At 43.0% G+C, this 25177-nt stretch overlaps 1 protein-coding gene across 6 annotated transcripts in view; it reads left to right on the forward strand.

The window, feature by feature from the left end:
* Positions 1-25177, forward strand: part of pard3ba (par-3 family cell polarity regulator beta a) — a 221625-nt gene that overhangs the window by 97935 nt on the left and 98513 nt on the right. For all 6 annotated transcript variants that reach the window (XM_061803697.1, XM_061803714.1, XM_061803705.1 and 3 more), the window contains 2 exons: positions 11051-11266; positions 18065-18266. In XM_061803697.1, the coding sequence (XP_061659681.1) occupies positions 11051-11266; positions 18065-18266 (418 nt within the window). The remainder of the gene's footprint in view (positions 1-11050; positions 11267-18064; positions 18267-25177) is intronic.

The following is a 25177-nucleotide window of genomic DNA, read 5'->3' on the forward strand; positions in this document are numbered from 1 at the left end:
ACACTCCTATTTCTCACTGGGTACCATTTGAGTTTTCACAGATTTCTCAATTTTTTCCTGACATTCCAAGAACAGGTAGGAAGACTGAAGACTACAAATTGGCTATAAGTATGAATGTGAACATGAAGAGCTGTCTATGGGCAACCAGTCAACCTTGTACACTTCCTCTTTCCTCAGGTTAGCTGGAATCAGCTCCAGCTCATGTATGACTCTGAACAGGATAAGCGTAGGAAGATTGATGGATGTCTTGACATGGATGTATGTCTGTCTTTACACAGCTAATCCTGTCCCCTGCAACAAAAATACTGAATCCCCCTTTCCTGTCGAATACAACCTGCTGAGGATTGAAGTTGTTGGCAGCTATGCTAATCTGTTTGCTTTTCAGCTCCAAAGCCCACCTCTTTTGTGTGTCCAAGCATGATGGAGAACTTCACAATTAAGCTGCAGCACAATTAAGTACATCCATCTATCCATCCATTTTCTATGAAAAATAAATTATTCTATGCAAAGAACTCTCCACAGCCAAGATGTGAACCCATAACCTCTCAATTGTGAGGCAGACGTACTAACCAAGTATTAAGTATTCCAGTAATTAAAACAAAATATTGCAAAGTAAAAAAATGAAGTAAAAATTACTCCTTGATACCCACTTCCATCCATCCATCCATCCATCCATCCATCCATTTTCTACCACTTTTCCGGGTCAGGTCGTGGGGGAAGTAGCTTCAGCAGGCATACCCAGACTTCCCTTTCCCCCGCCACATCTTCCAGCGCTTCCGGAGGGATCCCAAGGCATTCCCAAGCCAGCCGAGAAACATAGTCTCTCCAGCGTGTCCTGGGTGGTCCCAGGGGTCTCTTTTCGGTGAAACATTTCCAGAAAACCTCCCCAGGGAGGCGTCCGGGAGGCATCCGAATCAGATACCTCATCTGGCTCCTCTCAATACGTAGGAGCAGCGGCTCGACACTGAGCCCCTCCCAGGTGTCCAAGGGGATATCTCTATGGGGCCACCCTATCTCTAAGGGAGAGCCTGGACACCCTGTGGAGAAACTCATTTCGGCCACTTGTATCCGGGATCTTATTATTTCGTTCACAACCCATAGCTCGTGCCCATAGGTGAGGGTAGGAGCATAGATCCACTAGTAAATTGAGAACTTCGCCTTTTGACTTAGCTCCCTCTTTACCACAACGGACCAATACAAAGTCCGCATCACTGCAGACGCTGCACCGATCCGTCTGTCGATCTCCTGCTCCTTTCTTCCCTGACTCATGAACCCCAAGAAACTGGAACTCCTCCACTTGACGCAGAATCTCATCCCCGAGCTGAAGAGGGAACACCACCCTTTTCCGACTGAGAACCATGGTCTCAGATTTGGAGGTGCTGATTCTTATCCCAGCCGCTTCACACTCTGCTGTGAACCACTCTAATGAGCGTTGGAGATCACAGCTTGATGAAGCCAACAGAACCACATCATCTGCAAAGAGCAGAGATGCGATGCTGAGGCCACCAAACCGTACACCCTCAACACCTCGGCTGCGTCCAGAAATTCTGTCCATAAAAGTTGTGAACAAAATCGGTGACAAAGGGCAACCTTGACGGAGTCCAACTTTCACTTGAAACGACTCCTACTTATTGCTGGAAATGCGGAACGAACTCCTACAGTAGTCGTACAGGGATCGAACAGCTCGTATCAGGGGGTTTGGTACCCCATACTCCCAAAGAACCCCGTACAGGACTCCCCAAGGGACACAGTCGAACGCCTTCTCCAAGTCCACAAAACACATGTAGACTTGTTGAGCGAACTCCCATGCACCCTCGAGGATTCTGCCAAGGGTGTAGAGCTGGTCCACTGTTCCACGGCCAGTACGAAAACCACACTGCTCCTCCTGAATCCGAGATTCGAGTTCCCGACGGACCCTTCTCTCCAGTGCCCCTGAATAGACCTTAACAGCGAGGCTGAGAAGTGTGAGCCCCCTATATTTGGAACACACCCTCTGGTCTCCCTTCTTAAAAAGGGAGACCACCACCCCAGTCTTCCAATCCAGAGGCGGTGTCCCTGATGTTCGTTCACGCGATGTTGCAGTGGCGTGTCAACCAGGACAGCCCCACAACATCCAGAACCTTTAGGAACTCTGGGTGAATCTCATCCTCCCCTGGGACCCTGCACCAAGGAGCTTTTTAATCACCTCGGTGACCTCAACCCCAGAGATTGAAGAGCCTGTCTCAGAGCACCCAGACTCAGCTTCCTCATGGGAAGGCGTGTTGGTGGAATTGAGGCTCCCCACCGACTCACAACATCTCGAGTTGCGGTCAGCAGTGCCCTATCCCCACGATACACAACGTTGATGGTGCACTGCTTCACCCTGCTGAGACACCGGATGGTGGACCAGAATTTCCTCAAAGCTGTCTTGAAGTCATTCTCCATGGACTCACTGAAGTCCTCCCACGCCCGGGTTTTTGCATCGGTGACCACCAAAACTGCATTCCGCTTGGCCAGCCGGTACCGTTCAACTTCCTCAGGAGTCCCACAGGCTCTTTGCCGATAGGACTCTTTCTTTAGCTTGACAGCATCCCTCACTGTTGGTGTCCACCAACGTGTTCACAGGTTGCCACCACGACAGGCACCGACCACCTTACAGCTGTGGTCAGCCGGCTCAGCAATGGATGCGCAAAACATCGTCCACTCGGATTCAATGCCTCCCGCCTCCTCCGGGGCATGAGAAAAAAATTTTCGGAGGTGGGAGTTTAAATTCCTTCTGACAGGGGAATCTACCAGCCGTTCCCAGGAGACCCTCACAGTATGTTTCCAAGACATGCGGTCGCAGGTCACCTGACACGACCACAAAGTCGATCATCGATCTGCGACCTAGGATGTCCTGGTGCCAGGTGGAAATGTGGACACCCTTATGCCTGAACATGAGGTTCGTTATGGATAATCCAATATGAGCACAGAAGTCCAGGAACCGAACACCACTCGGGTTCTGATCAGGGGGGCCTTTCTTCCTAATCACGCCCTTCTCGGTCTCACTGTCATTGCCGACGTGGGCATTGAAGTCCCCCAGCAGAATGATGGAGTCTCCAGAGGGAGTGTCTCCAGCACTCCCTCTAAGGCAGGGGTCAGGAACCTTTTCGACTGAGAGAGCCATAAAGGCCAACTATTTTAAAATGTAATTTCAAAAGAACCATAAAGTATTTTAATAACTAAGTACAGGTGTATTTGCGCATTTATGTAAGACCAACGCTTTTACAGTACAATAAGTCTGAATTATTTTAAATAAAATTATGTCGCTAACCAATGATGACAAAAGTACTTCTTACCATTAATGCAACATTTGGTACCGTACGGTTTGTCTGATGGCTTTGGAGTTCATACATCGTCAGATTAAGCTTCACGCAGGCGTTGAGATTTCCATCCATTCATCGTGAACGTAATTAAATTTAATTTGCCATCATGATGGTACGATGGTGAACGGTTCTTGGTGACAAAGGCAGGTCTTTTACTCGTTTCATTATCTTGTCTTTATGTGAAGTTCGCAAAATGATTATTGGCAACGTCGAGTACGAGTGCTATGCCATAGCATCTCCCCATCTGTGAGTTTAAACACACAGCAGAACCCACCCTCTTGTCATGAACTTCCGGTGCGGGGCTGGACCCAAATGCAGGATTTCAGGACAAGGACATGACGTTAGGCGTAACTTTGTTCAAACCTGAGGTCATACACGGTGTAAGCAGTCCGAGAAAGCAGTTGTACAAAAACGCTAGGCTAGGCAGGATCCAAAAGACATGCAGCAAGGTCTGATGACTAGGAGACAAACTTTGAACTAGGACTTGACTATGAAACATAAACTAAGATGGGACTAAACTGAGGTGGCACAGAAACACTGTGAGGAGGAAAGCTCAACACTACAGTTTTTTCAGTGGTGGAGATTCAAAGCAAATTAAACTCACTATCTCGGGGCAGAACGAACTGGCGGATGCCAGTGCCCAAAACTCCAACTTAAGTACACCATCTAATTACAGTCCCAACGTGAAGCACCTGTAAGCAGTGACAGGTGGCCACGCCCCTCTTGACTGTGGTCCAGCCTGGCTCATGACACCTCCCCACAAAGGCTGTCCGTTCTTGTTGAAAACTTATGTACTCATATTTTTTTTCTTTGAACAACCTTTTGTCAAAAGCATTTCCATAATTTGTTGTTCCGACACGATCGGCGTTAGACCCTTCTGCGCCTGTGCACATCGACTGCCACACTACACTACGGCAACCCCACTAGGACAAACCTTCTCTGCACGACAGAAATCGCATGTACAGTGTGTCGTTGTGAGGGCATTTATTCCATTTGGAGTTGCCTTTACCGTGAGCAACTCCAGAATGGAACAGAGTCCAACCCCTCTCAAGAGGAGTGGTGCCAGAGCCCAAGTGGTTCATAGAGGCGAGTCCAGCTATATCTAGTCAGAACTTCTCGACCTCACGCACCAACTCAGGCTCCTTCCCTGCCAAAGAGGTGACATTCCATGTTCCTTGAGCTAGTTTCTATAGCTGGAGATCGGCTCGCCTTTGGCCACTGCCCAGCTCACATCGCACCCAACCCCTATGGTTCCTCTCACAGGTGGTGAGCCCATGGGAAGGGGGACCCATGTTACCCTTTCGGGCTGTGCCTGGCTAAGCCCTATGGGTGCAGGCCCGCCCATCAGGCGCTCGTCTTTAAGCCCCATCTCCAGGCATGGCTCCAGAGGGGGGCCCCGGTGACCCGCGTCCGGCCAAGGGAAACCAAGATCCAATTTTTGTACTCGCCATAGGGGCTTTGGAGTCGTACTTGTCTGGTCCCTCTCCTAGGACCTTATTGCCATGGGTGACCCTACCAGGGGCAAGAAGCCCCAGACAACTTAGCTCCTACGATTTTCGGGACATACAAACCCCTCCACCACAATAAGGTGACTGCTTGAGGAGGGGCACCCACTTCCATATATGCCAATGTTAACAAATGTGAATGATGACCTCCATCACCTTTCATGAAACCTAGAAAACCCATGGGGTCACATATGACCCAGTGTAAGGAAGGGCTCACTGTATAAACACAACGCACCACAGTTACTCTTTTTACCCTTAAAGCCCAACATCTCAGGTATCTGCATTAAATGCATTGTTTTATGGTAGTTAAGCCCCTCTTGGTCTTATGTGACTCATTGTCTAAACCGAAAGTAAGTTCGTAAATTTTTCCAAATGTGATGTTTTTGTGTTCCTTTAATGCGTATTGATTAATTTAGTTAGTACATAACATTTTAAAAGAGGATTTGGATGTCTTGGATTCTCTACGGTTAAAATTAGATACTTTTTGTCAAGTCCTTGTGTTGTTGATGAAAACCTAATCTTGACAGAGGTACAAATACGGAGCCATTGTGTGTTACTTCATGTATCATTGTTTGATTTTGAAAGGCCTATTTAGAACACATTTCCAGATGGTGGTTGTGGTGGTGGTATTAGTAGTGTTTGTACTCTACAGACCCACCACATTACACAAGCCTTTTATTATTTTCTCTACAAATGGAAGAGAACAAATTCTCTCTCTCCAATGAGTACCTGATCACCAATTCGTCCACACTGATAATTCATATGAGGAATCAGTTGATGAAAGGGCTTTATTTAGTCCTCTGGAGTTATTTGAGACATTTAGCTCATCACTGACTATGTACATATGGGGGCAATATGCATGCAGATATGTATATCTTGAGAATAAAACACAATTATTGTCACAGCTCCTCCAGCCTCAAATGTGTTAGATGAGTTGTTAAGGGTAGCCACTGAATGTTCTTTCATTGTACCACACTTTGGATTGTACTTAACACGTATTCAATCTATGTTGACTTGATGAAAGTGACCATGTGCAAATCTTTGAACGCCACCAAAATACAGAATGTCAGAGTATTTTTTTTGTTGTTGTTGGTTTTTGCTCTTTTATGTCCCCTCAAATGATTTTATGGTTATAGTGTTTATTTTAAATTAAGTGATACAGGCTCGAGATGGACATGAGAAACTCCCAAAAATCTGGACTACTCTAGCCAAGGTGATCAGAGAGACAGGCAGGAGAGTACTTGGGGTGTCGTCTGGTAGGAAAGGGGAGAAGGAAACTTGGTGGTGGAACCCCAAAATACAGGGAGTCGCACAAGGAAAGAGATTGGTGAAAAAGAAGTGGGACCCTGAGAGGACTGTGGAGAGGTGAAAGGAATACATTGAAATGATACATAGGGCAAAGGTAGGGGTGGCAAAGGCTAAACAAAAGGCGTATGACATGTACACCAGGTTAGACACGAAAGAAGGACAAAAGGATCTCTACAGTTGGCCAGACAGAGGGATAGTGATGTTAAGGATGTGGAGCACGTAAGGGTGTTTAAGGATAGAGATGGAAATGTGTTGAAAGGTGCCAGTAGTGTGCTAAATAGAAGGAAAGAATACTTTGAGAAGCTGATGAATGAAGAAAATGGGAGAGAAGCAAGAGTAGAAGAGGCAAGTGTGAAGCACCAGGAAGTGGCAATGATTTGTAAGGGGGAAGTTAGAAATGCACTGAAGAGGATGAAAAATGGAAAGGCAGTTGGCCCTGATAACATACCGATGGAGTTATGGAAGCAATTTGGAGAGGTGGCTTTGGAGTTTTCGACCAACTTATTCAACAGAATACTAGCGGGCGAGAAGATGCCTGAAGACTGGAGGAAAAGTGTACTAACTCCCATTTTTAAGAACAAAGGTGATGTGCAGAGCTGTGGGAATTAAAGAGAAATAAATTTGATGAGCCACACAATGAAGTTATGGGAAAGAGTAGTGGAGGCTTGACTCAGGACAGAAGTATATGCGAGCAACAGTTTGGTTTCATGCCGAGAAAGAGTGTGAAGGCAGTCAGATAAAAGGTAATGGGCAATAATAATAGGCAATGGTAATGAATAGGCTGACAGATTAGGTTAGACTGGAATCCCTTTGGACCTTGATGTTTGCAGAAGATATTGTGATTTGCAAGGAGCAAGTGGAGGAACAATTAAAAAGATGGCATGCACTGGAATGGAGAGGAATGAAGATTAGACAAAGTAAAACAGAATACATGTACGTTAATGAGAGAGGTGGAAGGGGAAGCGTGAGACTCCAGGGAGAAGAGATGGCGAGGGTGGACGACTTCAAATACATGGGGTCAACAATCCATAGCAATGTTGAGTGTGGTAAGGAAGTGAAGAATTGGGTCCAAACAGGTTGGGACAGCTGGCGGAAGTTGTCTGGTGTGTTATATGACAGAAAATTCTCTGCTAGGATGAAGGGGAAAGTTTATAAAACAGTCGTGAGACCGGCCATGATGTATGGACAGTGGCACTGAAGAGACAACAGGAAATAGAACTTAAGGTGGCAGAAATTATGTTGAGGTTCTCGCTAGGAGTGAGTAGGTTAGCTAGGATTAGATAGGAGCTCATTAGAGGGACAGCTGAAGTTGGATGTTTTGGAGACAAGGTTCGAGAGAGCAGACTTCGATGGTTAGTGCATTTCCGGAGGCAAGAGAGTGAGTATATTGGTAGAAGCGTGCCGAGGATGGAGCTGCCAGGCAAAAGAGCGAGAGCAAGACCAAAGAAAATGTTGATGGGTGTTGTGAGGAAAGACACGAGGACAGTGGGTGTTAGAGAGGAGGATACAGGAGATAAGCTTAGATGGAAAAAGATGACACACTGTGGCAACCGCTAACAGGACAAGCCAAAAGGAAATGAAGAACTGTTTATTTTAAATACAGAAGTTGTGCTTAATTTTATTTGTTATTGTGCCATAAATCTGTTGAATTAAAAAGCTTTAATTGAATAGTTAGAAGTGTCTTGTTTCTGATCATGTAATCTAAGATTTTGTAGGTTTAGTAGCATTTTTTTTCGTGTGTCCTAATACTGGAAATAGCATGATTTGTGCATTGATGTTTTAAGATTATGTATCTATAAATCTGTTATGACTCCTTTTGAATAACTCATTTGAGAACGCTACCATGTCTCATGCAAGTTTGTCTGAATATCTTAACCTATATACTGTTGGCTCAGTAGTGTGTATGAATTTCATAACAATGATGACTGCAATATACTGTAGATATCTCTATATAACAGTAGTAGGCATGCTTTCAGTGTTTATAACAGTTGGGTTGAAGTGGAAGTTAAGAACAGAATTAGCCAGAATAGCACTGTGATCTGATATGCTTTGAAGGTGAAAAAGACAATCACAAGAATAGTCTGACTTGCATGAACAGCAACAAAACCCAGGGGGAAGCATCCCAGACTTACATAATGTGTATAGTGCCTACTGAACGTTGTTTAAACCTGTTACAGGTGTGAAGGCCACTGCTCATCATGCAGATCATGCTCTGCTTTTAGGCTACTTTTCAAATGTGTGCAGCAGCTTGAGTTGGTGGCAATCAGGTGGACATGATGCAAACACATAGATGAGAACATCGCTGGCACTGTGAGCAGCGATATGTGATGAACGCTGATTTCACCCTCCACTGGATCGAGCTTGGGATGATAGCTGCCTATTATGGCAGTCATCCATCCCATTAAACCCTCATTATTCATTTATCTCTGACCTAACCACCTGATACACGTGGAGTGAGCACACCCAGCGTGGCAAAGACCTTAGCAAAAGAGAATTGGGTTTTTTTTCCGCCTGAGATAGTCAAGGACACATACTGCAATTCACGCTGGAATATCATGACTTTGAAGTTTGTTTGGGGTTTTTTTTCACCTAAATCCTTAGAGTTTGTAAGCATGCACACACGTTTTTTTCCCCTCTGTAGAGTGCAGAATTGTGCAAGGAAGGAGCTTAATTCTATCAGACTGCAAGCTGGACAGCCATAATTACATTTGTGACACAAATCCTGTCACTGAAATTGAGTGTTTTATTCTTGAACACTCCCCCTTCTCTATTTATAACCCCTTATTCCCTGCAAATCCCCCTTTCTCCCAAAAAGTCATTTTAAGTCTTAAATGGCAACTGTGCTTATCCCAAGTACCCCCACATCATTTGACTCTGTCGTCGCTTCAGTTTCACTTTTTCGTTGTTTCCTCCCCATTTTTAACACCTTTACAGCCTGTGGATCAATGAAAGAATCATCAGAGCCATGATTCAAGATATCCATAGACAAAATGTTAAAATGCTTGGGCCAAAACCTGTCTCTCTGGCATCTCTTGTCTTCACATTTGTCTTCCATTAGTGCTCAGTATTTCTTACGTTGTCGTGCACAACTGGTTGCTTGAGTTGGAAAGGTTCTTCATGCTCTTCTCCTGTGTACTCAATTCTACCTTTAGACTTTAGAATTGCAGTTTTATGCTCTGATCTCAACTGTCACATTCTGACATGTTACAAGAACTTTCCCTGGGTGGCTTCAGATGTATTATTTTGTTGATTTGTACTGATCTTTTACCTGATGGATTATATTTTTTTCACAAAAATGGGCATATTCATTGCATTTATCAGCTGTTTCGAGTTCTGGAGCTATTTGATTTGGTGTGGTTGTGAGCTTGTCACCCGCAGCAAACAAGAGTGTGAGTATTGTTGACGTTCTTACTGACTGACAAACTCCGACTGGAACGGACAATCAAAACTGCTGAACAGATTGTCGGCTCCACTCTACCCACTTTTGAGAATTTGCACGCAACGCGAACTAGGTTGAGAGCTGGCAGGATTCTTTCGGATCCTCCACATCCTGGCCACCAGCTCTTCCAGCTCTTTCCATTTGGAAACTGCTACATATCCATAAAAGTCAAAACTACCAGGCTTTCGAACAGTTTTTTCCTTCTGGCAATTAATTAATTAAATTCTTGATCAGCGAACCTACTATTTTTCTGCCTTGTGATATTGTTAGTGCATTCACTCACATCCTGCTGCTCCAATCAGTATTAGTATAAGTAATATATATTGTATATACTATAGCACGATTCATCACTTTAAACTGCTCTGCTCCCTTTGCACTGGTCTATAAGGGGAATGGCAAACAGGTAAAGGCACTCTGTACAAGTTTAACATAATGTGAGACGTTAACACACTTAGCTCTTACCTGTTCTAAATGAAGAAGATTTTACATTTTGCATGACTCTTATAAGGAATAGTTCCTATAAACAGAAATGTCTCTTATTTGTTCTTGTTGCTATGTTGTTCCTTGTTCTTTGTTCTGAATGTCGTACCAGGGCAGCACCCACTGCCGGCGAAAAATTCCTTGTGTGTTTTTACACAGTTGGCCAATAAAGCTGATTCTGATGACATTTGAGATTTTCGAAATGAAATTTTCAAAAAGTTAATCAACTATCTCAGCATTCACAGTCTCCATTTATGTACCTTGTCTTAGTAGACATTGAAGTTGTCTGAACTTTTGGAATCCGAATTATGTATTCTGGGAAAGAGTGCATGAAAATGATCCAGGTGTTGCAAAAAAATCCACACTGTCAGAAACTTTACTTGGAGTTTCCCTTGGCCTCGAAGGGGGGAATGAGAAAATGTCAAATTTTCATTTTAAGTTGGCAAAAACACAAATTTGTTCTTAGAAATGTTCTGATGGGAATGAAAATGCTGTAATCTGAATCTTTGAATGAGCCATGGACTGTAACTTCAATGGATGACACTGATCTGACTTGTTCCTGTTTTAATATGGTAAATGACATAATGTTGCCAGAATGTTTGGCATATAATTGAATCTAAAAGTTTAATTCATGCGCTGGTATTAAAATTGGGTGCATGCATTTGTTTTCAGTTGATATCTTTTCATTTTTTTAATTGGGTGTGAGATGACCACTTCCTCCTGTTTCTAAGAATCTAAACAATAATACCAGCACCCCAACAAACCCCCTTCTGTACGTTAACTAATCCAAACGGATTATGATTTTGGTTGAAGGAAACATTAACATTTTAATTTCATATATTAAGATCACGCCTGTTTTGTTGTTTTTTTTTTTAATCTCCATTATGCATACCTTGTTCTCCAGCAATTAGGCCTTCTTACAGCAGACGTTTAACTACATCCATGTTCTCTGTCCCCTTTTATCCACATCACAGGGCCAATCAATGGTGGAATGTTGGGTCCTACGCTGGGCCTCTGGAAGTCTAGTTCCCTCGAAAGTCTTCAGTCAGCCATGTCAGAGGTCCAGCAGAATGATATCAAGGCACAGGTTCCATTTTACCACCCACGGCCACACATGGTTCGAGGACGCAGATGCAATCAGAGTTTCCGCATTGCCATCGACAAGTCGTATGAAGGGCCTTCTGAAGATGGTAGGCTTTACATAATTGGCTTCTGACTGTACTTACTGCACATTTTTCAAGTCCTACTAGATTTTAAGCGTTAAAGGATTCTGCGCTTAAAGGAAGACTCTCCCCAGATTTCATATGAAGTAATATTATTATTACATATATTTTGGACATTAATTGAAAAAAAACTTGAAAACAAAGAACATTTTTGATATCCAAGCAAAATCTGGATGTGTGCCAGCTTTCACAGCCAAACGCGTAAGAAACATCCTTGACGCCGCCCCTGACGTCGCCGGTGCTTAGCATTACAGACCATTCGTTCTAGCTAACCCAAGATGCCGACGTGTTGTGCAACAAAACTGAGAAAATGCACCCAAATTTCTCCATATTTAACCTCCCATGGGGTTAACCTGACAGGATACATCTGTGGCTGTCACAGTTGAGGTTTGTTCACCAGCAGGGGAAATTTGCACGCATCTAATCATTACTGGTTATTAGCTGCTGAGTTATAGCCTCTCGTGCTAATACTGTATAGGCAACAACATACGTTATGAGGGTGGCGCACCTGTTCAATGCCGGACTTCCGTGTGTGGAGTTTGTATGTTCTCCCCGTGTCAGCGTGTGTGTAAACTTGCCTCCTACCCATTGACAGCTGGGATAGGCTCCAGCATTCCTGCGACTATCATGCAGCTAAGAAAATGGATGGATGGATGGATGGATACATACGTGTAAGCACACAACACTTCCCAGTTACGCATGCAAACCCCCCTGCCCCACCCATTCCCGCCGCTGATCAAACGCAAGAAACACAGTGGTTGAAAAGTACAATTTGGGGAAGGAAAAAAAAAGTCTGGCCACGGCTCTTTGTATAATCTCTACATTGAAACCAACTCCTCACAAAAGCATCAAATATCCGCGGTCCATATAATGGGACTGTTATTGTTCTTCGTCAACACCACGTTCCTCCCAACACATCGACTTCCACCTGTGTGCATTCTGGCTGAAACGCTTGAAAATTGTACATTGTTATTTTTGTTTTGTATGCTCAATGGCGGGAGTAGTAATAACAGGGTGCATCAACTCGCTGTTATGTTCGCTTTGTTGGCTCTGAGCACACAACACTTCCTGTTTACTATTTATGGCGATTCGCGCATGCACCCCCAACCTCGGTCGTTCGCAAGAGGCTGACTGCTTGAAAAGTACAATTTGGGGGGGAGGGGGGAGTCTGGCCATGCTTGCTGTATAAGCTCTACATCGAAACCAACTCCTCAGAAAAGCATCAAATCTCCGTGGTCCATATAATAGGACTGTTATTTTTCGTAGTTAGTGCCACGCCCCCTCTATAACACTCAAGTGGTGGATGTGTGTATTCTGGCACAAGTGCACAGGCTTGAACATTGTATATCATGCTATTTTTGTTTTGTTTGTAATTATTTTTCACAAAAATCGTCCACAAAATGCCAGAATGGACATCATCTGTTCGATGAAACCTATCCGTGAGGAATGGGGGGGGGGGGGGTCAGAACAGGAAGCACTGCAGGCGTGGCAAACGCTGATTGGCTTTCAGTTTTCCAGCCGGGCTCATTGGAATGTCTGAGCAAGAAAGGAATTTGGATAATACTTTTCCAATTTAAAGATGTTTCTTGGTGAAATCTGCAGATAACTCTGACATTAAAAGAAACACTGAACCCTCATCTACTAACCTTTAATGTGTTCTCCCATTCCTATTAGTTTCGACAGTCTTTCTTTAAGTTAGATGTTACTTTACCAACTCACAGTCAGGTCGAAAAAAGTATCTTCTCAAAACAAGTAGAAAAAAACAAAAACATTAAGAATGAGGCACTTTGTCCCTAAACTAAATGGAGGGGAAAAATCTGCCAATGGAACAAGTATAAATTTACATCATCATCTTCTTTTCCTTTCAGCTTGTCCCGTTGGGGGTCGCCACAGCGTGTCATCTTTTTCCATCTAAGCCTATCTCGTGCGTCTTCTTCTCTAACACACACTGTCCTCATGTCCTCCCTCACAACATCCATCAACCTTTTCTTTGGTCTTCCTCTTGCTCTTTTGCCTGGCAGCTCCATGGTCACCACCCTTCTATCAATATACTCACTCTCTCACCTCTGAACATGTCCAAACCATCTAAGTCTGCTCTCTCTATCCTTGTCTCTAAAACATTAAACGTTGGCTGCCCCTCTAATGAACTCGTTTCTAGTCGTATCCAACCTGTTCACTCCAAGCGAGAACCTCAGCGTCTTCATTTCTGCTACCTCCAGTTCTGCTTCCTGTTGTTTCTTCAGTGGCACCGTCTCTAATCCGTACATCATGGCCGGCCTCACCACTGTTTTGTAAACTTTGCCCTTCATCCTAGCAGAGACTCTTCTGTCGCAGAGAACACCAGACACCTTCCGCCAACACTTCCACCCTGCCTGGACCAGTTTCTTCACTTCTTTACCACACTCTCCATTGCTCTGTATCGTTGACTCCAAGTATTTGAAGTCATCCACCCTCGCTATCACTTCTCCCTGGAGCTTCACTCCTCCTCCTTCTCCGCCCCTCACATTCATGTACATATATTCCATTTTACTTCGGCTAATCTTCATTCCTTTCCATTGTGTGCCTCCATCTTTCTAATTGTTCCTTCGCTTGCTCCCTGCTTTCAGTGTAGATCACAATATATTCTGCGAACATCATAGTCCAAGAGGATTCCAGTCAAACCTCATCTGTCAGCCTATACATTATTACCGCAAACGGGAAGGGGCGCAGGGTGGATCCCTGATGCAGTGCCACCTCCACCTTAAATTCTTGTGGTACACCAACGGCACACTTCACCACTGTTCTGCTGGCCTCATACATGTCCTGTACTATTCTAAGATATTTCTCCGCCACACCAGACTTGCGCATGCATTACCACAGTTTCTCTCTTGGTACTCTGTCATAGGCTTTCTGTAGGTCTAGAAAGACACAGACTTTGTACTTTTCCACGAGCATCCTCAAGGCAAATAATGCATCTGTGGTACTTTTTCTATGCATGAAATCATACTGTTGCTCGCAGATACTTCTGTCATGAGTCTAGCCAACACTACGCTTTCCCATAACTTCATTGTGTGGCTCATAATCTTTATTCCTCTATAGTTTTCACAGCTCTGAACATTGACTTTGTTCTTGAAAATGGGGACTAGCAGACTTTTCTGGCATCTTCTCTCCTGCTAGTATTCTATTGAATAAGTTGGTCAAAAACTCCACAGCCACCTCTCCAAATTGCTTTCATACATCCACTGGTATGTCATCAAGACCAACTGTCTTTCCATTTTTCATTCTGTTCAGTGCCTTTTTAACTTCTCTCTTACAAATCATTGCCACTTCCACAGTCATTCACGCTTGCCTCATCTACTCTACCTTCTCTACTATTTTCTTAATTTATTAACTTCTCAAAGTACTATTTCCGTCTACTTTGCACACTACTGGCACCAGTCAACATATTCCCATCGCTATCCTTGATCACCTTTACTTGCTGCACATCCTTCCCATCTCTATCCCTCTGTCTGGCCAACCTGTAGAGATCCTTTTGTCCTTCTTTCATATCCAACCTGGAGTACATGTCGTCATATGCAACGTTTAGCTTTCGCCCCCTTTACCTTTCCCATACGACGCATCTCAATGTATTCCTTCTGCCTCTTCTCAGTCCTCTCCATGTCCCACTTCTTTGCTAATCTCTTTCCTTGGATGACTTCCTACATTTTGGGGTTCCACGACCAAGTCTCCTTCTCCCCTTTCTTACCAGAAGGCCAAGTGCCCTCCTGCCTTTCACTCTGAGTACCGTGGCAGTAGTATTCCAGTCTTCCGGGAGCTCTTCCTGTCCATCTAAAGTCTCACCTCTTTCTGAAAGGCCACACGACATTCTTCCTTCCTCAACTTCCACCACCCGATTCTCTGCTCGACCTTTGTCTTCTTAATCTTCTTACCCGCTATCAGTGTCATCCGACACACCACCATCCTATGCTGTCGAGCTACACTCTCTTCCACCACAACCTTACTATCGGGAACCTCCTTCAGATTACATTGTATGCACAAAATATAATCCACCTGCGTGCTCCTGCCTCCGCTCTTGTAGGTCACTCTTCTAGGAAAAAAAAGTGTTCACCACTGCCAATACCATCGTTTTTGCAAAGCCCACCACCATCTGACCCTTAAAGTTCCTTGGCTGAATGCCGTACTTACCCATCAATTCTTGATCGCCCCTGTTTCCTTCGCCAACATGGCCATTGAAATCTCTCTCTCTCTCTGGGATACTCAGGACGACTTCGTCTATTTCCTTCCAAAAATACTCTTTCAACTCAAGGTCACATCCTACTTGTGGGGCATAGCCGCTAATCACACAATATATAATACCCTCAATTTCAAATTTCAGCCTCATCACTCAATCTGATACTATTCTCACCTCCAAGACATTCTTAGCCAGCTCTTCCTTTGAAATGACCCCTACTCCATTTCTCTTCCCATCTACTCCGTTGGTAGAATAATTTAAACCCTGCTCCTAAACATCTAGCCTTACTACCTTTCCACTTGCTCTCTTGGATGCACATACATTAACCTTTCTCCTAATCATCCTGTCAACTAAGTCCTGAGCTTTTCCTGTCATAGTCCAACATTCAAAGTCCCTAGACACAGTTGTAGGGACTGTAAATGACTCATCTTCTTTTGCATGATGATTAGGAGAAAGGTTGATATATTGTGGGTCCAAGAGAGCAGGTGGAAGGGTAGTAAGGGTAGACGTTTAGGAGCAGGGTTTAAATTATTTAACCATGGAGTAGATGGGAAGAGAAATCGAGTTGGGGTTATTTTAAAGGAAGAGTTTGCAAATAATGTCTTGGAGGAGAAAAGAGTATCAGATCCGTGTGATTAGGCTGAAACTTGAAATTGACGGTGTTATGTATAATGTGATTTGCAGCTATGCTCCACAGGTAGATTGTGACCGAGAGTTGAAAGAGAAATTCTGGAAGGAACTAGGTAAAGGTAGAGGTAGAGGTGGCGAAGGCTAAATAAGAGGCATATTACATGTACATTAGATTGGACACAAAAGAATGAGAAAACAATTTCTACAGGTTGGCTAGACAGAGGGATAGAGATGGGAAGGATGTGCAGCAGGTAAGGATGATAGAGATGGAAATGTGTTGACTGGTGCCAGTCGTGTGCGAAATAGATGGAAAGAATACTTTGAGAAGTTGATGAATGAAGAAAATGAGAGAGAAGGAAGAGTTGAAGAGGCAAGAGTGAAGGACCAGGAAGTGGAAATGATTACTAAGGGGGAAGTCAGAAAGGCACTACAAAGGATGAAAAATGGAAAGGCAGTTGGTCCTGATGACATACCGGTAGAGGTATGGAAGCAGTTTGGAGAGATGGCTGTGGAGTTTTTGACCAACTTATTCAACAGAATACTAGCGGGCGAAAAGATGCCTGAAAAATGGAGAAAAACCATGAGAGTTCCCATTTTTAAGAACAAAGGCGATTTGCAGAGCTGTGGGAACTATAGAGGAATAAAGTTGATGAGCCACACAAGGAATTTATGGGAAAGAGTAGTCCAGGCTAGACTCAGGACAGAAGGAAGTATCTGTGACCAACAGTTTCATGCCTAGAAAGAGTACCACAGATGCATTATTTGTCTTGAGGATGTTCGTTGAAAAGTACAGAGAAGGTCAGAAGGAGCTTCATTGTGTCTTTGATTCTAGAGAAAGCCTATGACTGAATACCAAGAGAGGAACTGTGGTACTGCATGCATATGTCAGAATAGTACAGGACATGTATGAGGGCAGCAGAAAAGTGGTGATGTCTGCCGTCGGTGTGACAGAAGAATTTAAGGTAGAGGTGAGACTGCATCGGGGATCAGCGCTGAGCCCCTTCCTATTTATGGTAATGTATAGGCTAACAGATAAGGTTAGACTGGAATCTTATTGGACCATGATGTTGACAGATGACATTGTGATCTGCAGTGAAAGCAGGGAGCAGGTAGAGGAACAATGAGAAAATTGGAGGCATGACCTGGAAAAGAGATGAATGAAGATTCGCTGAAGTAAAACAGAATGCGTGAATGAGAGGGCTTAGAGGAGGCAGAGTGAGACTCCAGGGAGAAGAGATAGTGAGGATGGACGACATCAAAGACTTGGGGTCAGGAGTCCAGATCAATGGTGAGTGTGGTAAGGAAGTGAAGAAATTGATCCAAGCAGGTTGGAACAGCTGGCACAAGGTTTCCGGTGTGTTATGTGACAGAAGAGTCTCCGCTAGGATGAAGGGCAAAGTTTATAAAACAGTGGTGAGGCTAGCCGTGATATATGGATTAGAGATGGTAGCACTGAAGAGGTAACAGGAAGCAGAGCTGGAGGTTGCAGAAATGAAGATGTTGATGTTCTCTCTAGGAGTGAGCAGGTTGGTTATGATTAGAAACTAGCTCATTAGAGCTCCAGTGGATGAATCCCATTTGAAGCTCTTACTTTGAAGTTATCACAGAGCGTGGCTGGCCTTTACCTTATATTCCCCCCAGTGGCTGACTGATGAGATTGAAGCCGGCTACAAAAGAAGCACATTTCATGTGCAGCACTGTAGCCATTTTTATTTAAAAAAAAAATCACCAACGATCTGGCTCATATAATTGTGGCAGCCAAAATCTTAACACAAATAAAATGTATTTGTGGATCCCTATTTGCATATAATAACCAACATTACCATCTTGTTAAATGAGGTGACATGAATACTGGACAAAATGATTCATGGAATTAAATTCCCATACTAATGAAACATCTGACCAAGTAAGCCATTCCTCCGTAGATGACGACCTGTCTGAGCTGAGCTCTGGTCATGAAACACCAGCCAGCACCTCCTCACGTCAGGACATTGATGTTGAAAATGTAAAGGAGCAGAAGAAAGTCAATGGGAAGAAGCAGAGGAAAAAGAGCAAAGGAATTAAGAGAAGTGAAGATTCTGCAGATGATATGGAGAAGACCAAAAAAAAAGCCTTCGCTCTTTTGAGGTAGGTGACACCCAAAAAATATTTTCTGTGGACCTGAATCTTTTCTTCTCAAGCTGACAGGTGACCAATTGAAATTGAAAAATATGCTGTTTTGTGCAGAAATTGAGGCAAATGAGAGACTCACCGCCATACCTTCCCAATTCATTTAAATAAATGAAACCTTATACAAAGGCTTATGGGATACAGTATTTATGTAGGTAGCCTTGCCAAAAATAGAGGTAGCCCTTTATTGGCCAGTCTGAGCCAAGTCTATTGACAGATTACCTCCCCACACTGTTTATCACCAATTTATCAACATGCCCACATCTTGATTGTGGAGAGCTCAATCCTCCCAAAGCAGCCCTTATCTTATGGCCATGACACGGTGTGGCCAGTGTTACGCCACACTTCCAACACTGCAGATTCAATTAAGCTGTCGCAACAGATAGAGCATGCTGAATGTAAGCACACAGATGGCTGATAACAATTCGGTTACAGTGTCGAGGGCAGTAATGGAGGAGATGTTCACAGGGAAAGAGAGACAGAGTGAAGGATACACACACACACACACTCTGGGTTGAATCAAACATGGAACCAGGTTTGAAGGCAAATGTGAAGAGCACATTCAAATATTGGGTTGAATTTTCCAAATACAATCAATAGAGGTTATGCGCAACATATTCCGCACTCGGCAAAACAAGACAAAGCACTTCGTTCAAGATCAGATCACTAGGGGGGACGTTGTCGGAGGTAATGGATATAAACTACTTGTAGAAATATTAAGTCTACAATGTCTCTTTTTTTTTAAGGCACAGGATTTCTTTAAGAGCTGCCAAAGATATATATCCACTTTAGGCTTCAATCGTGTTTATGTACACTACATGATATCATTAATGTAATTATTAAATTATGATGCCTAATGTAACTTTTGTTCAAGGACACCAGCAATTTAAAAAAAAAGCTATTAATTTAAAAAATAACGGACGTTCTGAGGACCAAATTTCAACACCGGCAGTCTTGCTTTTGTGAAGTTTCCACCTTCTCCATGTGCCTATGTGGGTTTTCTCCAGGTACTCTGGTTTCCTCCTACTTTCCCAAAACATCCATAGTAGGTTGATTGAAGCTTCTAAATTGCCCTTTGTTGTGAATGTCAGTGCAAATGGTTGCCTATCTGTCCTTGGCAATAGGCTGGCCACCAGTTCAGGGTGTACCTAGTTTCTCACTAAAGTCACCTGGGATAGGCTCCAGCACGCCCCCTGTGGGGGTAAGCATTATGGCAAATGGATGGATAGAATTATCATAGTTGATGCTACCCACACAAAAAGTCTGCCAATCTGTTTTCTTAGTTGGTCATTAGACATTCTGCTTAAGGACTATTTCATGCAGTTTTCTAGAGGCAAAGGGGTAATAGGAAGCATTTAGAACAAACACCATACAGTGCACTTAAAACAGCTAGTACTGTAAGAGAGAACAAATTAACCAATGGCACAGCGTTATTTCTCCGATGTGGGCTAGCACTGTTTGAGGGGGACTGGGGACTTCCCATGTGGCATTGAAGTTTGTGGCTGAACTAAAGTGAACTAAGAGAGGAACAAGTGATTCAATTTTGTTTGTTCATTTGAATGAGTCGTTCTCAAACACCTAAACTCTACGGTGCTCAAATTCAAAGGCAAATTCAAACATGAGACAAATGAGTTATTGTTTTATTGAGTGCTTCCAGTGAAAGACCTGTTTGTGCAGTTAAAATTATCAAAACGCAAGAACAATTGTGACAGACAGCCACTTGAGGTGTTTCAAAATACAAAATATTGACTCTCGGAGGGCAAAATCTTGTTAATAAAAAAAAAAAAACACTTCTCACAATTTGACGGCATTTGAACTTATGCATTGAACTTTGGAGTTATGCCCTTGTAAGTCATCCATCCATCTGTCCATTTTCTGAGCCACTTATCCTCACGAGGGTCGTGGGAGTGTGAGAGCCAATCCCAGCTGTCATGCTCATGCACGTGACGTCACCATTTTCACGGCGCCATATTGCCGGTCAAAAAGAGCTGCTCGACAGTGTGGGGGACATTGAACCGGAGCAGAATATTCACAATGCCCAAGACTTGCTGTGCTGTTGGTGGTGACAACAGACAAGACAGATAGTCAAAGAGGTAATTCTATAGACTACCACCTGAAAAGACCAGAAAAGATCGATGGATTTTGGCAATTAAACGTCATGGATTGTTCCCAATCAAATAAACATGACTGTGTAGCAATCACTATTTCATTTCATTCATTTCCCAAGAAGCAATTATAATGCCAAGTTGGCTCATTTGAGAACAATGCATTTAAAAAAAATAAAAAAAATAAAAAACGACAGGGAGTCGTCTCCAACATACAAATTTCGGTAAAACTTTCCCCCACAGATGTGTTTGTTTTTGTTTTTTTTTTATCTGCATTGTTCTCAAGTGAGTCCAATGCGTATTTAAAAAAAGAAAATCAACCGTCGGTCACAGTGATGTTTACGTAGGTTAACGTGTGGCTGCAACACGCGTCTGTGTACGGGGGCTGAAGCCTATCCCAGTGGTTTATTTTCTTTTTTTAAATACGCATCGGACTCATTTGAAAACAATGCATATTAAAAAAAAAAGTCTGTCATGGAGAGGTTTACCGAAGTTTAACGTGTGGCCACAACACCCTTCCGTGTATGGAGGAGCCAACTCGTTATCTTTTTTTTCCCAATCATAGTTAATGAATGCAAGTTTGTGTAAAACCAGGGGTCATTTATTTAAATATTGGTATTTGTATTGAAAAAAATCTGAGTGGGTCCATCACTATGTGGGATCTATTCTTGTTTGAGAACAGATCCAGGAACGAAGTATTAGTATTCCTCTAGACTTTTCTACGCTTTCAAACTCTTCCGTGTAAATCTTGACAACTTACTCACCAGATACATGTGTAGATCCAGTTATCCAAGATGCACGGAAGCGGGTTAACAGTCCAATTTCTTATCGGCGAAAACATCGACTTCGTCATTAAATATGGGTCCTCTATGTCTCTCATTTTTCCACGTACCTTTGTTTATTATCAGCTTCTAAATTTTTAACGGTATCAGACAAAACTCTGGGCGTCGTGCTATAAGACGTATTTTCGTGTCGTCCACAACCGACTTAGCATTGAACCATGCTTTGCTTGCCCAGCAATATGGCTAGTCACGTGAGTTCGGTGACATAGGTGCACAAGCTAAATACCCTGAACTGGTTGCCAGCCAATTGCAGGGCACCTGGAGACAGACAACAGTCGCACTCACAGTCATACCTCGGGGCAATTTAATTTTGGGATGTGAGAGGAAACCGGACTGTCCAGAGAGAACATGGAAACCAGGTGGGGGCAGGATTTGAACACCAGTGCTCAGTACTGTGAGGCAAACGCTCTACCACCGTTCCGCCCCCTTGTTAAACATGCAAATGATAAAGATCTGTAAATATTAACAAGTAAACAGTAATTGTCAGAAGTATTTACCTTTAAGATAGCTCTGTTCCCTTTTTTTACTGCAAAGGTACCATAACTTTAAATTTGACTGTAGTCTACGTTTTTTCTGTACATAAAAAGCTGCCTTTGGTAACATCAAGGCTCATAAATTATATTGTGAATCAATTTGAGTATCGGGAGAAGCGTTTGAAAGTAGCAGTTATTGTACATTACATTTTGTGCAAGGATGTTCTTCGCTTTTCGAGATCACCTTTATTTTATTAGCTCTATATAATTAAGTCGAGACTTTAAACCCACTTTTAATCGTAATAGATATAAAGAACACTTTGAACAATTGCTTTAGCCTACATCTATTAATGACATACTCCTGTAATTAATAGTAATTAGTAATGAATGCGAGAATCACCACTGCCAGTGCAGTCAGTAGTTTTGCCCTTCCCCCCAAAAAAGCACCAAATAACCACCTCTGGTCCTCCTTTTAGGACCACACCATTTTTATGTGCACCTCTTCCCATAACTGATCTCTGAAGCAAATAGTGTGCCTTATAGGAGAGCCAAGCACTCCAGCCTCCAGAAGGTACCACCACACATATACTCCAACCCCATCCCAATGCCCCCTTGCGCTTGTACTGGCCTTTCTCTGCCCAATTGATTATTGAATTTGAAATATTACTTAATTAGTTCAGCAGTAGTGGTTCAATCTATTTGCAGCTCTCAAATGTTATTTTCATCTGGTGGCAACATTAGGAAAAGGGCAACTGCTGAGCATATGATTCCACTTTACCCCTTTACCCAGCTCAGAAGATGGATGGATGGATGGATGGATGACCTACTCATGACTAAACTGCTTCAGCTGTGTCAGGTTTTGAAGGGGCATCTTCTACTAGTCACGACTGCATATTTGAATTTCTGACACAGATATTCAAAATGATTTAGATCAAGACTCCATAGAATGTGTTTGTAGTAGTGTTTTTCGTGTGTGTGTGTTTATGCAGTTGCTGGACCGATGACTGGCATCTAAGACAAATTTTTTTGACAATGGGCAGCAAATCTTGCTCCAGAAAATCTCGGTAGTATTGAAAATAACTGGTAATAAAGTCACAACCAAGTTCCAAGTCACTGTGGGGGTAAGAAAAATTAAATCGGGTCATTGTTACTTGTTTGAAGCAAGTTACAAGTCAAGCCATACACAGTTGCTCCAGTCACACCATACGCACAGAATATTGGAGTGTTCATAAAAGGTTTTTCACAACCTCCCCCCCATGAATCATAACACTAAAAAATGATTTAAACCAGTAGTTTTGATTGACCATTGTAGTCAGTGATTGTCATTTATTTGTAGCAGGATCAAACCAGATTGTGATGGATGAACACAGGATTGATTCGATGACTGCTGTGTAGAACTGCTTCAACAGCTCTTGTGGTAGGGTGTGCTTCCTTAGAAGCTGCAGGAAGTATATCCTCTGTTGGCCCTTTTTCAGGGTGAAATTGATGTTGATCTCCCACTTCACTTCTGGAGGGACTCTACTTGGTACTTGAAGGTTTTCGACGGGGGGGATACAGCGCAGCCTGACAGTGTGAAGTCCAAGATCATCTCTGCAGTCTTGAGCGTGTTCAGCTCCATATTGTGTTGCCCGCACCACAGTTCCACCCACTCCATTTTTTTGTCAAAATGCGGACTGCCACTTGCAATTGTTTGTGTAGTGCGAGAAGAGGACGATGTGGTGTCCCCCAGCCCTATGTGTTGTTTCCTACCCATCAGGAAGCTATAAATCCACTGGCAAATGTCAGTCGAGACACTGAGCTGGAGAAACTTAACGGAGAGGAGTTTGGGGATGATGGTGTTGAACGCAGAACTAAAGTCCACGAACGGGATCCACGTACAGTAGGTCCCCGTGCCATCAAGGTGTTGTTGGTTGAAGTACAGTCCCATGTTGACTGTGTCATCCGCAGACCTCTTTGCTTGGTAGGCATGCATTCCACCAGGGTACCCGTGTTACAGTTAAAAAACTCTGACTCTAAATCCATGCTGAAGTGTGTGCTAACCTACATAACATCAGTACACCATTTTTTCAATATATAGAAACATATTCTGCCACCTTTTGTTTTCCCCAGATAACTCCATGATGCAGTGTGCCCGGTGAAGATTGAACCCCGGAAGCATTATGGGCATCAGTGACATAGTGACACAAAGCCATGTCTTTGTAAAGCACAGGGCAGCAGGATGTCAAAAGTCTTTTCTGGTCTTTGTCAGAAGATGAAACTTGTCCATTTAGTTAGGTAAGGATTCATGAGGTGTATCCACAGGAATGCCAATCTTTACAGACTTGAGATATTAGAATCTGAATCACCTTTAATGGCCAAGTATCTAACAACACACAAGGAATTTGTCTCTAGGAGTCGGTGCCGCCCTGGTACGACATTCATGTTGAGTACGGAGAAGAAGAACAAACAAACTAACTAGAGCAAAGAACAATAGACATTCAATTAATTGTAATCTATTTCTCTTTCTCTTAGTCACAGTTGTCCAAAGATGCCAAAGTAAGTTCACCAGTATTTTTGTCTAAGCCAATTTTGACAGTTTGTCTTGGAGTATTACTGCTTGACCACAGCAATAAATGCTGACTTGATGTTCATTTTTAAATACATTTTAGTTACTTTATCAGTGTTCAATCAGTTATTTCAATGACCGGTGTGTTTTTTTTTCTTCCTTTCTTTTACATCTGTATCTTGTTATATGTAGGTTTATTAGGCACACACAGGTTATCCATACAAGGCTGCTTGCAGTCAGCCATAATATTCCATATAAGCACCTCTCATTCATCTTACATCATGTAGTTTTGCATTTGTAGCCTTCATTAATTGGCATATTTCAGTGACATCCATCTTGCAAAGTACATACCATGGCCAATCTGTCTGGTTACATTACAGATGTTAGCAGGTGACAGATTTTCATCCACAAAAAGCTAAAATTTAATTTGGATCCTAATTTGTCCAGTTGAATGTATTTTTGGTGGCACATGCATACATTATTGCATATCTTAACTTGGCCACACTAGTGGGCAAAAAATATCAGGTCACTTGAACCACACAGTGCAAATGCAAGTTCAGAATGAAGAGTTGAACTTGATTGTATCACCATCTCTCTTTTTATTTTATTATGATTGTCAAAAATAATTTCTCATCTTGAGGCTTTGGCATTTCGCAAAGATTCAGCATGTGCTCATTTATAGTGTTTATGTGTAAGCATTTGTTTGATCAAACAGCACAGTCAGCGGGTTCAGAGTTTTAAGGATGAAGCCTGTGAAAAAAGCCTCACTTTCAGATGGAATTGGACACAGTGTATCTTAATTCCGTACCCTCATCAGTCACCATTGAACAGTCAGAGAAAAATTCTGACTAGTGGTGACAAATCCCACCTGCGGCAGGATGAGTGTGCCGCATAACTATCGCCG

This window comes from Syngnathoides biaculeatus, chromosome 2 (assembly GCF_019802595.1).
Source record: "Syngnathoides biaculeatus isolate LvHL_M chromosome 2, ASM1980259v1, whole genome shotgun sequence".
NCBI classification, from domain to species: domain Eukaryota; kingdom Metazoa; phylum Chordata; class Actinopteri; order Syngnathiformes; family Syngnathidae; genus Syngnathoides; species Syngnathoides biaculeatus.